This window comes from Scomber scombrus, chromosome 24, assembly GCF_963691925.1.
Source record: "Scomber scombrus chromosome 24, fScoSco1.1, whole genome shotgun sequence".
Taxonomy (NCBI): domain Eukaryota; kingdom Metazoa; phylum Chordata; class Actinopteri; order Scombriformes; family Scombridae; genus Scomber; species Scomber scombrus.
In genome coordinates this window covers 759,634-774,819 of record NC_084993.1, presented here as the reverse complement: position 1 = coordinate 774,819, position 15,186 = coordinate 759,634, and the positions used below count along the sequence as shown (strand labels likewise).

The window sequence follows — 15,186 nt, the reverse complement described above, 5'->3', positions numbered from 1 at the left end:
GGACTCTGGAGGTGATGTAATCATTCTGCAACAGCTTCAATCATCGCTGGGTTTTAAATGGTGCTAATTTCGGTGCTTTCTGTTCACGTTGACATCCCTCAAGCCCCACACAGGAATGTTTCAGGCTGCACACAGAACATACCACGAGGCACGGACTTGTTTTGACCTCGTAAAACTTCTGTGAGCTTGTCCTTCAGGGCCGGTTCCTGCTACGGAGACACTAACCCCCCGAAGTCCCTTCACAGGTGAAGCTGCCCTTCTGTTTCTGAGCGGTCCCAGCGGGCAGCAGACAGGTTGACTCCTCGCAGCAGGTGCTCCTAACGACATTAACAACCGCTCAGATACAAACAAGCTCTGACAGCGAGCACCTGGAGGCGCTGATGGCGTCCTTCCTTCCTTCCTTCCTTCTTTCCTTCCTCCCTCCCTTCCTTCCTTCCTCCCTCCCTTCCTTCCTTCCTTCCTCCCTCCCTTCCTTCCTTCCTTCTTTCCTTCCTCCCTCCCTCCCTCCCTTCCTTCCTTCCTTCCTTCTTTCCTCCTTCCTTCCTTCCTTCCTCCCTCCCTCCCTCCCTTCTTTCCTTCCTCCCTCCCTCCATCCCTTCCTTCCTTCCTTCCTTCCTTCTTTCCTTCCTCCCTCCCTTCCTTCCTCCCTCCCTCCCTCCCTTCCTTCCTTCCTTCCTTCTTTCCTTCCTCCCTCCCTCCCTTCCTCCTCCCTCCCTCCCTTCCTTCTTTCCTTCCTTCCTCCCTTCCTCCCTCCCTCCCTCCCTTTCTTCCTCCCTCCCTCCCTCCCACAACAGGAGGGTTAAACTTCATTCTGCCACCTAGTGGTTGCAAAAGCACATTACAGTGTAAAAAATCAGTGTGAAAATGAGACGGCAGGCAAAATTCGGTTAAATTGTGCTTAAAAAAGTTTGTAGTTTGATACAAATTTGATCAAGTTTAGCGTAAAAACAACAAGCTACGACACTGCTCATCAAGAAGTACTCGTTTGAGGACGTTGGGACTTTATTATCATTGGTGTAAATGTAAGGAAATAAACGAACTAACTAATAAACTACGTCCTGTTCAAAGTCGATGCTTAATTTTTTCTTCCATCAGGTCCTACTACTCCCAAATATCTATGAGACATTTAAAATGCATGCCAAATAAAAGCCTGGGCCTCAGGAGGTTAAGAGCCAAACAAGAGTAGCTGGTATAATTAGAGACACAATCCTAACCCTCTAACCCTAATCCTAATTGCCAAAAAAAGCCAGACTAAAACAGACAAACTGTGCGTAATGGAACCGGTAGGAAGTACTCAGTGCCAAACAAGGCGAGCTGCAACCATTCAAGACCAAACTGGGCCAAACAACAGTAGTTGGGACCTCTTAGTTCTCGTGAACTGTTGCTAAGGTATAGGTGTTTCCTGGAGTCATCAAATGTTTCAGGTCTTTCGAACATCATCGTCACCCAGGCGACCAAGCTGGGGTTGAATCAAACCGAGCAGCTGTTCCCCACAAATCCGAATTCCCAGGAATAGCCACCAAGAGCCACCGTGAGGATCTCTCCCTTTTAATAGCTGCCAAGAGCCAAAAACAGAGCCAAACCAGAACAGGTGGGACATTACAGGACTTAACAAATTGGGATCAATCGGGACCTCGTGGTGCGAAACAAACTGGGACGACTAGTGGGACCAAAAAAAATCCAAATCAGACTAGCTGGGATCATTCTGGTACAAGACTGGACCATTCATACCCGGCAACCACAGTGGAGGCTCTGTGGGCACCCGGAGGTGGACCATACTGTGCTGTGATGTACCTATAAGTAACGCTGAGGGGCCGGTTATCTGGCAATAAGTCTGTTTCTAGTCAAAACTAATCCTACAGGGAGAAAGTAATGGTTTAAGATTGTTAAAGGGAGGGCTGGGCGATATGGGACGAATCAAATATCACGATATTTTTGAACAAATACCTCGATATCGATGTTTTGACAATATTGTAGAGATCACTATCGGAGCTTTCACAAAATATTTACGCAATGAGATTGTTAATAAATAATCATCAGTAATGTGGATATAATGACAAAGTTTCTATTAAGCTCAGAAAATGATGTAATTCAGCCTTTAAAAGCACGAAAAGACACTTATTCAATATCATGATATTACAACATACAAAATCTAGGACGATATAATATAGATTTATAGCCCAGCCCTAGTTAAGGGTAATATTTTTGCCATGAACTTGGAAAAGTGGATCATTTACAGTGAATGTGATGCCGAACAAGTAGGTAAGTTAGCGGTTTCCCGACATAACGGTCTCGTGTTGTATTGTACGTGTGCTCGGTGGTTGTGTCAAGAGCATAGACTGTTTATAAGAAATGGACGTAACATCGGTGACGTCACCCATTGGTTTGTGGACTGCTGCTCGGAGGCCAATAGTATCGGATCTGAGCAGCGCCATCTTGAACATTTCCGGTGCATGCTGGGAAAAATAAAAACAGGGATTCTGCTTATATGGGCATCAGGAGGAGCATGAGGCGCTCTCCTGAACCTGTGAACCAATCAACCTGTCAATCACGACGTAGCCACGCCCTAATGCATACCCTGCTTTATCGTCACATATAAAATCAGGGAGGCCAAAATGTCCCAAATGAACATCATACTGCATTGAAGAAGGCTTTAAACTAGCGATTGAGACCATAAACACATTTTGAAAACGTTTACTGAGGTTAGAAATCAAGTGAGAAGTTGGTGAATTCTCCATTGACTTGTATAGAGACGGAAGTCCTTTTGACACCAAAACGGTCGCCCCCTGGTGGCCTTTTGATAGAATCTCATTACAGAGGACCGGAGCTCCCCACCTGGTCAAGAGCTGAAAACACAGTAAATAAATATATAACCTACTACCCAAAAGTCCTATCTGTACCTCTGCGTAGAAGAGGCGTGGTCTGTGTGGCTTCCTGCCCAGAGCTCCTCCCTCGTCGCCGTCTGAAGAAGTTGCTGACCTTGCGCCTCCTACTTGCTGGTAGCGGTAACTGCGGCGGCACCTCTGGCTCCCTGAAGTGGGGCGGTGCGCTGAGCGGAGAGGAGGCGGGTAGGTTGTAGCCAGGGCGGGGCTCTGGGGTCGGGGGGCTCGAGCTCGTCCGCCACCGCTGTGTGAGCACAGGACGGGCGGAGCGAGGCTGCTGCAGGGGCGGAGCCTGAGGGTGAGGTTTCCCGTGAGCCTCCGGAGCGAGGAAGAGTTTCCCGTGAACCTCCGGCGTGAAGGAGGGGTGGACGTTGGGGTCGCGGCGGGAGGTACTGGGGGCGAAACCAGGGGCTGTTGCCTGTATAGTGAGACTGAGGTGGAGGAGGGGGGCTTTTTTGTCACATGATGGCGACACAGGCCTGCAAGCGGCGCCAGCATTAATCCGTAAGATGGCGTCTTGGTGGATTTTGGCGCTGAGGAGGCGGCGCCGCAGGCTCCCCTCAGTCTTCGGCTGCAGGACGGCCATCTTCCGTGGGAGGAGCTCGTCTAGTTCGTCATCGGGAGACTCGAATTCCAGCAACGGGACGCAACGCCAGCCCCGCCCCCTCGCCACCCAGACACTCCACGTACGAAATCATCCTGATTGGCTGTTTGATGACCAACAGGACAGATCACAGCTGACAGTCACGACAAAAATTAGCAAATATATCCATTGTCGACTTTCCAATCTTCATCATAAAAGTTTCATTTTCAGTTTTTTGACTTTAGCAAGACCTTCACAATAAAAGCCCAAATGTTGCTAGGTCTTCAAAATAAATGGTCTGAGAAGCTTTGAGCCTTAAACTGCTTCGTACTCAGTCTCAAAGATCAGAGTAAAATCTCAACGATGCTTCACAAGAAAGCCTAAAGACAGAAAACAAAAGCTGGCCCGGTTCGGGAGCTTTCACAACAGATTTACGACATTCTTCATAAAAAAAAGTCCAAATTTGTTGTTCAGTCGCCTCCAAAAAAAGAAAACTGAAATATTTCACGATAAAAAACCTTCAGATTTCGTCATCAAACCTCCATAAAAAGCTTCAAATCTTCTCTTTGGCGCTGAAGGTTTTTCCACTCAACAGCCACAATGAAAACTTTGAGCATCTCCGTTGTAACTTCCTCTCAATCCTTCACCAAAAAAAACTCAAACTGTTCCCACAGTCCTCCAAAAACCAAAAACCCAAACAACTCCTCGACTTCCAAGAACGATTAACGGCCCCGAAACATCTGAAGAAGAGTAATGTGATATTTCCTTTAGAAGCTCAGAAGTGTGTTGACTGTGTTGCTGCTGCTCTGTTTCGCCTTCCTCGTCTCTCTGCCTCTAATCTACTAACGGGGATTATCCAGGTCTGCAGATGGCCTGAGTGCGGGCAGGTATTTACCTCCACACACACACCACACACACCACACAACCACCTGCACACACACACACATGCACACACACCACATGTTGCTTGATACTGCATTACTGTGTCAAACTGGGGTAATTCTATATGTGGATCTAACAACAGAAGGTCAAACGCTGGACAAAGAGCTCCTTCACTCTTTGACACTTTTTCTACCGCCTCTGTCAGTCTGAAGAGGACGTTTTCAACCTGATCCTGAATCTGATCCTAAAAACAGTCCTGACCTCTGACCCCCAGACCCCAGACAGTGTTTTTAAAAACCTGTTGCATGTACGTTTACCTTTCACCAAGCCCCCCCCCCCCGCCCCCCCCCCCCCCAACTAATAATAAAAAATTAACCCTCCTGTTGTCCTCGAGTCAAGGAAGGAAGGGAAGAAAGGGGGATGGAGGAAGGAAAGAGGGAAGGGAGGAAAGAGAGAGGAAGGACGGAGGAAACAAGGAAGGAAGGTAGGAAAGGAGGGAGGAAGGAAGGTGAGGGAGAAAGGAAAATAGGAAGGAAGAAAGAAAAGGAGGGAGGGAGGAAAGCAAACAGTCCTGACCTCTGACCCACACAGTGTTTTAAAACCTGTTGCATGAAACGCTACCTCTTCACCAAAGCCTGAGGAACACAGTGTTATTCCCTCACTAGCAGCGCTTGAAATGAAAAAGTATGAATGTGATTGAACTAAAGTCCACTTTCTAGCTTCTGATACAGCTGAAACATGCAGAACAAGTCAAGTTAATAGAGAAGTTTGCATTCGTTTCCCACAGAGATTTTACACAGAAACTAATAACTATATGAAGAAATTCAAATTTAGATGTGAATTTATCACAACTAATTAAAACAAAGCATCAACACTTCAGGATAACATCACCTCATATTCACTGAACACTTTAGCAGCTTTAGTTTGTTTTTTCATGACAGATCTTTTTGGGAAATTTGGTTCAAATATGAGCTGAATTTGTAGTTAATGTTTGTTCTGGGACTGACGGGGTTAATAGTCTCTCTCTCTCAGCTCAAAGTGAAGCTCTCTCGACCTTCTTTTACTGCTGCCAGCCTCACTGAATTGTTCACTGAACAAGTCAGTGAGGAGATCTTGAGTTGCTGTTTCCAAGGCTGAGAATGAACCTTCAAGTCCGAACGTTTGAGGAACAGAAGTCTTAAAAAAATTGCTCAAAGAATTCCAGGAAATCTAAGTAAAACTCCATCTGCAGCCGAAGACTGTGTGATGTGTGATGTGGTAGAAAGCTCTGGAACAAGCTCATAAATGGACCGTTTATCATAATGATAAAAAGTTACATACAAGCTTTCACTGAAGTCACTGAAGTCACTCATGAGCCAAATAAAACTGTCAGAAGTGTCTGAATGAACATGTCTGTCTGTAAGTCACCATTTATCTAATAATCTAATAATTAGCTGATTGGCTGATTGGCTGATTGGCTGATTGGCTGATTGTCTGATTGTCTGATTGGCTGATTGTCTGATTGGCTGATTGTCTGAGTGCAAGCGAGTCATGCTGAGGTCACCTGACCAGCAGGAGAGAAAAAGACAGGAGAGGAATCCCATCAATCGTCCCCGTCCGTCTCGTCTCTGCTGACAGATTTATGGAGCTTCTGAAGCGAACATCTTGTTTCGTGTTGGTGAAACTCTGCTGAGGGCGAAGTTCTGTCACTGTGGAGAGATTTACTACATTCATCAGACTGTAGAAGAAGTTCAACATTCAACATATCTGATAAACTGTCTGATGCATGTGGATAATAATATAAAATATATAAAATATATAAAATATAAATATAAAACTCAGTCACAGTGGAGTCCTTTCATCAAATTACATTATTAAGCTTTCACTTAAATTTTGTAATAATCTCCCTCCCTCCTTCCCTCCACTACCTCCTTCCTTCCTTATTTCCTCCATCCTTTCTCCCGTCCTCCTTTCCTTCCTTCTTCCTACTTTCCTCCCTCCCTCCCTCCCTCCTTTCTTCCTTCTTCCTCCTTTCCTTCCTTCCTTCCTTCCTTCCTTCCTTCCTTCCTTCTTCTTCCTTCTTCCTCTTTCTTTCCTTCCTTCTCCCTTCCTCTCTCCCTCCTTTCCTTCCATCCTTCCTTCCTTCCTTCCTTCCTTCCTTGACTTCGAGAACAACAGGAGGGTTAAATTACATTATTAAACTCTCGTAATAATCTTGGATTTAAATAATTTCATGCAGCTGAATTTTCTCTTTTTTTATTCTCATGTTCAAAAACACAACAGAACAAATGTTACGTAACTGATGCTGTAAATATTTTATGATGAGAATCATCTTTGGATCATTCTGGTGATTTTTCTTCTTGTCAACAAACCGACACTGAACTGATGTGTCGTCTCCTCCCGTCTGTTTGGCTGTTCCTTCCTTCCTTCCTTCCTTCCTTCCTTCCGTCTGTCCTTCTTCCCTACCTCCTTCTCTCTTTCTTTCCTTCCTCTCTCTTTCCTCCATTCCTTCTGTCCTTCCTTCCTCCCTCCTTCTTTCCTTCCTTCCTTCCTTTCCTTCCTCTATTCCCTCTTTCCTCCCTCCCTCCTTCTCTCTTTCTTTCCTCCGCCCTAGCTTCCTTCCTTCCTTCCTCTTTTCCTTTCTCTCTACCTCCCTCCTTCTCTCTTTCTTTCCTCCCTCCTTTCTTCCTTCCTCCCTCCCTCTTTTCCTTCCTTCTTCATCCCTTCCTTCCTTCCTCCTTTCCTTCCTTCTTCCTTCCTCCTTTCCTCCCTCCCTCCTTCTCTCTTTCTTTCCTCCCTCCTTTCTTCCTTCCTCCTCCCTCTTTTCCTTCCTTCTTCATCTCTTCCTTCCTTCCTCACTCCTTTCCTTCCTTCTTCCTTTCCTTCCTCCCTCCCTCCCTCTTTCCTTCCTTCTTCCTTTCTCCCTCCTTTCCTTCCTTCCTTCCTTCCTCCCTCCTTTCCTTCCTTCTTCCTTCCTCCTTTCCTTCCTTCCTCCCTCCCTGTTTTCCTTCCTTCTTCATCCCTTCCTTCCTCCCTCCCTCCTTTCTTCCTTCTTCCTCCCTTCCTTCCTCCCTCCCTCCTTTCCTTCCTTCTTCCTCCCTTCCTTCCTCCTTTCCTTCCTTCCTTCCTTCCTTCCTCCCTCCCTCCTTTCCTTCCTCTCTCCTTTCCTTCCTTCCTCCTTTCCTTCCTTCCTCCCTCCCTGTTTTCCTTCCTTCTTCCTCCTTTCCTTCCATGACTCGAGGACAACAGGAGGGTTAATAGAAGCTACATGCATTTTGAAGGCATCTTTTAATAGTCAGTATAAACAGGAGGAACAGCTCTTTACTGTTCAATACTGACAGTGTTGGGAAAGTTCACTTTCTACATGAACTAGTTCAGTTCATAGTTCATAATTCCAAATTATGAACTAAGTTCACAGCTCCAAAAAATGAACTAGTTCAGTTCTTTTTTTCAATACGTTGCGAACTATACTCTTTTAAAACTGTTGCCACAGCCAGCAATTAAATCGCTTCCATGCTGCTTCCATGCTGTTTTTTGTTTTGTTTTGTTTTGATGACGCATGGAGCAGTGCGACACTGGCTGCCTTTGCCTATGGTTGCCAGATAGCTCTACTCAACTGTGGCGCTCTCGGACTTAATCTGGCACAGACAAAGAAGTACACACGCAACGGTTGGGCAACACTTATTGAACGAAATTTAAAAAGTGAACGTGACGTTCACGGGACACCAGAATGAACGCGTTCATAGTATCGTTCATCAGGCAGAAATACCGTTCGTTCGTTCAAGTTCACCAAAATTATGAACGAGTTCATGAACTTTCGTTCAATGAACGCGTTCATGCACAACACTGCATACTGACACCTAACTGCACCTTAAACACCTTAAAGTTAAACACCTCACGACTCCTCTCACACATCAACAATCTGATGTTACTGACTTCATTATTCTGGTGAAAGAAAGTCGACTGAAAGTTTCTGTATTTCTGCAGCTGTCGACTCAACAAGCTGAAGCTGCACATCCATTCAGTAATCCTCAGTGTGTGTGTGTGTGTGTGTGTGTGAGTGTGTGTGTGTGTGTGTGTGTGTGTGTTGTGTGTGTGTGTGTGTATGTGTGTTACAGGGAGCAGAACAGCTGTGTTTTGGAGGCTGAATGGGATGTTTCAGCTTGCCTCGACAGGCCAGCGCTCATTACTGACACACACACGTTTGTTAACCTCTATGCTTGTGAGGACCTTTAAGTACATAAAACACTCCTTCCTCTCTCTCAACCATCGTGATTAAAACACACCAAACTGAACCTCAACTCAATTATAACCACAAATCTGCAGTCCTGACGTCTCTCCACGGTGCAGGAATGTCCTCACAACGCTGGTTTAACACCAACGCCGGTCCCCACAACAGCAGAAATATGAGCACACACTTTGCACGTGTCAAACTGAAGGAATGCAAAACGCCTCCTGACCCCAAAACTTTCTCCACCAGCCGCAAAGATTCAAATCCCAAACACTAAATATCACAGGAAACAGCAGCAGCAGAAGTACTACAAGCAGAAAGTTAAAGTATCACACACGGTAACCATGGCAACAGCTTGGACTGCAGCAGCTGTCATCTGGGAAAATACTGTATCTAATCAACACTGTCTCTCTCTTCGTTAACTCCATCAGTGCCGTCGTCTCTCACACACAAACTGATCAGATGATGCAGCTGTCAATCAACAGATCAATACGAGCAAAATGAGATATCACTGTTAGTTTTAAACCGTTTCCTGTCAGTCGTTATGGCAACCAGAGGGATGTGTGATGATGGCAGGTTTGGTTGTTTCCTGTTCCTCATTGGTTCTGATGTTTTAATAAAGTCTTTAAGCCTCCTGTTGTCCTCGAGTCAAGGAAGGAAGGGAAAAGGAAGGAAAGGAGGAGGAGGGAAGAAGGAGAAGGAAGGAAAGGAGGGAGGAAGGAAGGAGGAAGGAAAGGAGGGAGGGAGGAAGGAAGGAAGGAAGGAAGGAAGGAAGGGAGGAAGGAAGGGAGGAAGGAAGGGAAGAAGAAGGAAGGAAGGAAGGGAGGAAGAAAGAAGGAAGGAAAAGGAGGAAGGAAGGGAGGAATAAGGAAGAAAGGAGGGAGGGAGGGGAGGGAGGGAGGGAGGAAGAAAGGAAGGAAGGAAAGGAAGGAAGGACAGAAGAAAGAAGGAAGGGGGGAAGGAAAGGAAGGAAAGAAAGAGGGAGGGAGGAAGGAAGGAAGGGAGGGAAAGAAAGAGAGAGGGGAGGAAGGAAGGACAGAAGGAAGGAATGAAAAGAGGATGGAGGGAGGAAGAAGGAAGGAAGGAAAGAAAGAGAAGGGAGGAAAGAAGGAACAGTCAAAACAGACGGTTTGAGGTGAATTACATAATTATACAGTAAAATAAACTCATTGGTTTCCTGTTTTCAAAAGTTCAAAGTTCTGTATTTATCAGTCTTATTAATCCCAAATATCTAGGAGAGATGGAGCTTCAGGAGGGTTTTAGTTAATTTGGACAGTTTGGTTCTTTGATGTAAACTTTGCTGCAGGTTAAACATCCGTCAGTGTTTTAACTACATTAAACGTTTAATGGAGAAGTTTCAGCATTCGTTTCCAGCAGAGACGTTACAGAGAAACTAACAAAGCATCAACACTTCAGGATAACATCATCTTATATTCACTGAACACTTTAACAGCTTTAGTTTGTTTTTAAGAAAATGTGGTTCAAATTTAATGTTTAATCTGGAACTGACGGGTTAATAGTCTCTCTGACCGTCTTTCACTGCTGCCAGCCTCACTGAAACTCATCCTGCACACACACACACACACACACACACACACACACACACACACACACACACACCACACACGCTCAAACACACACACACACACACACCACACACACGCACACGACAACACACACACACAGACACACAGAACACACACACACACACACACTGCAGAAAAGGTTATGAAGATAACAGTGTGTGTGTGTGTGTGTGTGTGTGTGTGTTGTGTGTGTGTGTGTGTGTGTGTGTGTCTGTGTGTGTGTGTGTGTGTGTGTTAACAGTCCTGACAGCCAGCGGACAAAATGACCTATATACACACACACACACACACACACAGCTGCTGTAGTCTTCAGAGTTTTTTGGCAAGAAACATGCAACACACACACACACACACACACATGCAGTATAAACACACACACACACACATGCAGTATAAACACACACACACACACACACACACGCGCAGTATAAACACACACACACTCTTTGTTCTGCAGCATTTAACTTCTCCGAACGTTTTCCTCTCTCACCTTTTAAGCAGAGCATGTCGTCCTCGCTCGCTCCGCCCAGCGCCTCTCTCTCTGTGTGTGTGTGTGTGTGTGTGTGTGTGTGTGTGTGTGTGTGTGTGTGTTAAAGTGAATCTCAGCTAACAAAGACTGAAGGGAAACACAAGTTGAAACATACTCAGATTCCTCTCTCTCCCCTCCCTCTTTCTACCAAAATAAAAACCCACCTCCCCTCTCTCTGCTCTAACCACTCCTCGCTCTCATCATCTCATCCCTCCCTCCCTTCCCTCCCTCCCTCCCTCCCTCCCCTCCCTCCCTCCTTCTCCACACCAGCTGACCCTCTGACCTGAGGATGATGAATTCATTGACTTTGGTCCAATTCTGGAGCGAAACATCCAAATCTGACGTAATTTATTAGACTGTAATATTTTCTTTGTGCTCTTATTCTCCACATCTGCAGCTCTATGTTTATATTCTGAGTCTCTACTGGAATAAAAACTCCTTATTTATCTTCTACTGGTCCTTTAAGCCTCAGTTCAGCCTCTGACTCTAACAGGCTGTTTTAGCTCCTGTCTCTTTAAGATAACGAAACATCATATAACTTAAAAGAGAAACTCGTAATAATAGAAAAAAGAGACAGAAAACTACGAGAAAAACCTCCATAAACTAATTATTTAGAGTTTTGACTTCTACATGAAACATTTCTACATATGTTCATCTCAAGTTTCTGAACTTTAAACATAATTTAATTTATTTAAAATCAGAAAAATAAAGATTATAAATGATATAAATAAGAGAAAAATCACAAAAAAACAAGATATGTTCATTTTAAGTAAAATTAAAAGTGCTGCTGCCCCCTGCTGGCTGCTGTGTGTTCATTACAAGCTACAGATGGAGGAGGAGGGAGGAGGAGGAGGAGGAAGAAGAGGAGGAGGAGAGGAAGAAGAGAGGAGGAGGAGGAGGATGGAGGAGGAGGAAGAGGAGGAGGAGGAGGAGGAGGAAGAAAGGAGGAGGAGAGAGGAGGAGGAAGAAAAGGAGGAGGAGGAGGAAGAGGATGAGGAAGAGGATGAGGAAGATGAGGAGGAGAGAGGAGAGGAGAAGAGGAAGAAAAGGAGGAGGAGAGGAAGAAAAGGAGGAGGAGGAAGAGGGAGGATGAGGTGGAAGAAAATGAGGAGGAAGAGGAGGAGGAGGATGAATGAAAGAGAGGAGAAGAAGAAGAAGAATGAAAGACAGAAAATAAACTGTAGTTTTTAAATGTTTTGTAGTTTAATAAGCCCTCATACTAAAACATTAATAATATACCTTATTATTAATAATATTAATAATAATAACAAACCTCTTTCAGGTATCGCGACGCTTTAATGATTGATGATGATGTCATACCAGAGAGACTGCTGGGAGATGTAGTCTCTGCTTCTATAGACAGAAATAGCTTCATTAATCACCTTAGTGTGTCCTGGATACACACACACACACACACACACACACACACACACACACACACACACACACACACACACACACACACACACACACACACACACACACACCACACACACACACACACACACACACACAGACACACACACACACACACACACACACACACACACACACACACACACACACACACACAGAGTTACTCATCATGTATAGAAGTGTGTGTCATGTTGTTATATAATGAAGCTTTCATAGATCTGCTTTACTCACTGTGACTAACTGTGAGTGTTATTAGTTGTCATTTAATCTTATTTTACATCTTTCATTACATTAATGTTTTTATTTCTTTTAACACTGCTCTATGTTCCTTTTAATGTGAAGCAGGTGTCATTTCTTGTTGTTGTAAAGCACTTTGAGCTTCATTTATTGTATAAAAGCTTGCTGTACAAACTTATTATTATTGTTATTATTATTATTATTATTATTATTATTATTATTATCATCATCTCCAAGGTGCTTTTTATTCTCAACTTATTTAATCTATTGTATTTATTTTCCCCCTCTATAAACCATGTTTTTTTTAAATCCTACCAAACACGATCCTTTCATTTCTAATCACTGTTAATTGTGCAAATAAAACTAAACTAAAAATATAATTTAACAGATAAATGAATTAAAAGCTATAAAAACTCTCTACAAAAAAATCTGATGTAATAAATGATTTTATCTTCATTAAAAATCGGTTTTATTTTTGTCTTTTTTGAGTTTTAAAATAATAACAAAGAACTGAAAGGCTGATTGTGATTGGTCGATACCGTCACAAGGCTGAAGCGATCTGATTGGCTGCGTCGAAGTAAACAAGGAAGTGATCCGCAGCGTGTTAGCGACTCGTAGCTGCTCCGATGTTTTAATCCTTAAAAAATGAAGTTTTAATCAGTTAATATCTGATTTCTGAGTTATTCTTCTGTCGGTTCAGATTCAGGAGCTTCTTCTCTTATAAACACAGCCGGCGGGAAACTTCAGGTAAAGAGATAAAGATGCTTAAAATGTTGTTTTTAGCCTTTAAGCTGCGGCCCGTTTAAAGCGAGTCTCACTGTTTTAAACGCTTAGTTTTAATAATTGAAGCTGGAAGATGTGAAGATGAGTTTTAGTGAGAATAAACTGAGCAGAAGATTAAATAAGATCTATATATTAAGAGAATAGAATCAACTATAATGAGATAAAAATAGGATAAAATAAATAAAATACTATAAACAGTAAACTGGATGTTTGTGTTAATAAATGTGTAATATGCAGAAGTTCCTAAAATGTACCCAGTAAGAAACTTAATGCAGCATCAGTCTGTGGACTGGGAGGAACTGGGAGGTAAAGAGAGATACTGGGAGGAACTAGGAGGTACTGGGAGGTACTGGGATGTACAAGGAGGAAACTAGGAGATACTGGGAGGTACTAGGAGATACTGGGAGGATACTGGGAGGTACTGGGAGATACTGGGAGGGAACTAGGAGATACTGGGAGGAACTAGGAGATACTGGGAGGTACTAGGAGGGTACTGGGAGATATATATTATAGATATATATATATTTGGTTTCAGCTGATTAGTCCATAAAATTAAAAGTGAAAAATGTCTAAAAAAAAATGATGTTTTGAATGTTGAAGTCCTTCTTTAATCAATCAGCTGATCAATGATCAATAAAAACTGTTCTTCTCTCCTCAGTGATGTCCGTCCTCCTACAGGCTCGAGGTGAGGTGGTGGGGGGGGCGGCACACCTGCAGTGCCCCCTCTGCGGGCCACTTCTCCAAGAGCCACGCCCACCAGCTGTCCCACATGGCCGCCAACGCATCCCGTCAGCCTGGACGGCGTGGCGGTCGGTCGCCTCCGGCAATCATCGTGATGTACCAGAGCACGGCGCGGCTGTTCCACTGCTCCGACTGCTTCTACACCTGCAGAGACTTCACCAAACTATACAAGCACATCATCTCCAAACACTGCGTGGACCAGAAGGAGGGAGGCGGGGCGGAGGGCGACGGGGGGGACGAGGGCAGCGAGAAGGGGGAGGAGAAGAGTGGGGGGAGGAAGGGCGAGGAAGAGGAGAAGGAGTCTTTGAAGAGGAAGAGGAGCAGCGAGGCGGAGGAGGAGGAAGCTGAAGGGGAGCGAGGCGGTGAAACCTGACGGAGGTGACGGAGGCGACGGCGTGCTGGTGTTCGACGGCGCCGGGTATCGCTGTCTGATCTGCGGCTGGAAGAACAAACTGAAATCTCTGGGCGTGAATCACGTGGTGCGAAAACACGACATCCCCAAAGCGTACGCCTCGCACGCCATCAGACGGGACGGAGCCGCTGCTGTAGCCGCCGCTGGCACCTCCTCCTCCTCCGCCTCCGCCAGCTGCGGTGCGGAGGAGGAGGAGGTGGCGGCCGGGCTGAGCGGAGAGATGCTGCAGGAGGAGATGAAGGCGACGGCGAAGGTGGTCAGCTTCGTGTCGAACCGCTTCGTCTGTCTGATCTGCGGCTGGAAGACCAAACTGAAAGGTGGAGAACGCTCCTGCAGCGCCGTCGCTTCGTCTCACAGAACAGAAGCTAATTATTATTAATCATCGTCAATTAATCGGACGATGATTTGTTGTTGTTTGGTTCATAAAATGACCTGCTGATAATAACCTGTCACAATAATCACGTTATCGACTTATCGTACAATAACGTAATTATTAACATCGTGTTTATCCCTCCTGTTGTCCTCGAGTCAAGGAACGAAGGAAGGGAGGGAGGAAGGAAGGATGGAAGGGAAGAAGAAAGGAGGGAGGAAAAAGGAAGGAAGGAAGGGAGGAAGGAAGGATGGAAGGGAAGACGAAAGAAGGAAAGGAAGAAGGAAAGAAAGGAGGGAGGAAAAAGGAAGGGAGGAAGGAAGGATGGAAGGGAAGACGAAAGAAGGAAAGGAAGAAGGAAAGAAAGGAGGGAGGAAAAAGGAAGGAAGGGAGGGAGGAAGGAAGGAAGAAAAGGAGAGAAGGAAGGAGGGAGGGAGAAAAAAAAAGAGGTAGGGAGGAAGGAAGGAAAGAAGGGGGGAGGATGGAAGGGAGGAAGAAAGAAGGCAAGGAAGAAGGAAGGAAAGGAGGGAAGGGAGGGAGGAAGAAGGAAGGAAA

General features: G+C 44.9%; 1 protein-coding gene across 1 annotated transcript in view; it reads right to left on the bottom strand.

The window, feature by feature from the left end:
* nhsl1a (NHS-like 1a) overlaps window positions 1-3,580 on the bottom strand; it is a 16,709-nt gene extending 13,129 nt beyond the window's left edge. The window contains 2 exon segments of the mRNA XM_062414906.1: window positions 2,901-3,537; window positions 3,539-3,580. Coding sequence (XP_062270890.1) covers window positions 2,901-3,537; window positions 3,539-3,580 — 679 coding nt within the window.
* Between the last annotated feature and the right edge of the window lie 11,606 nt (window positions 3,581-15,186).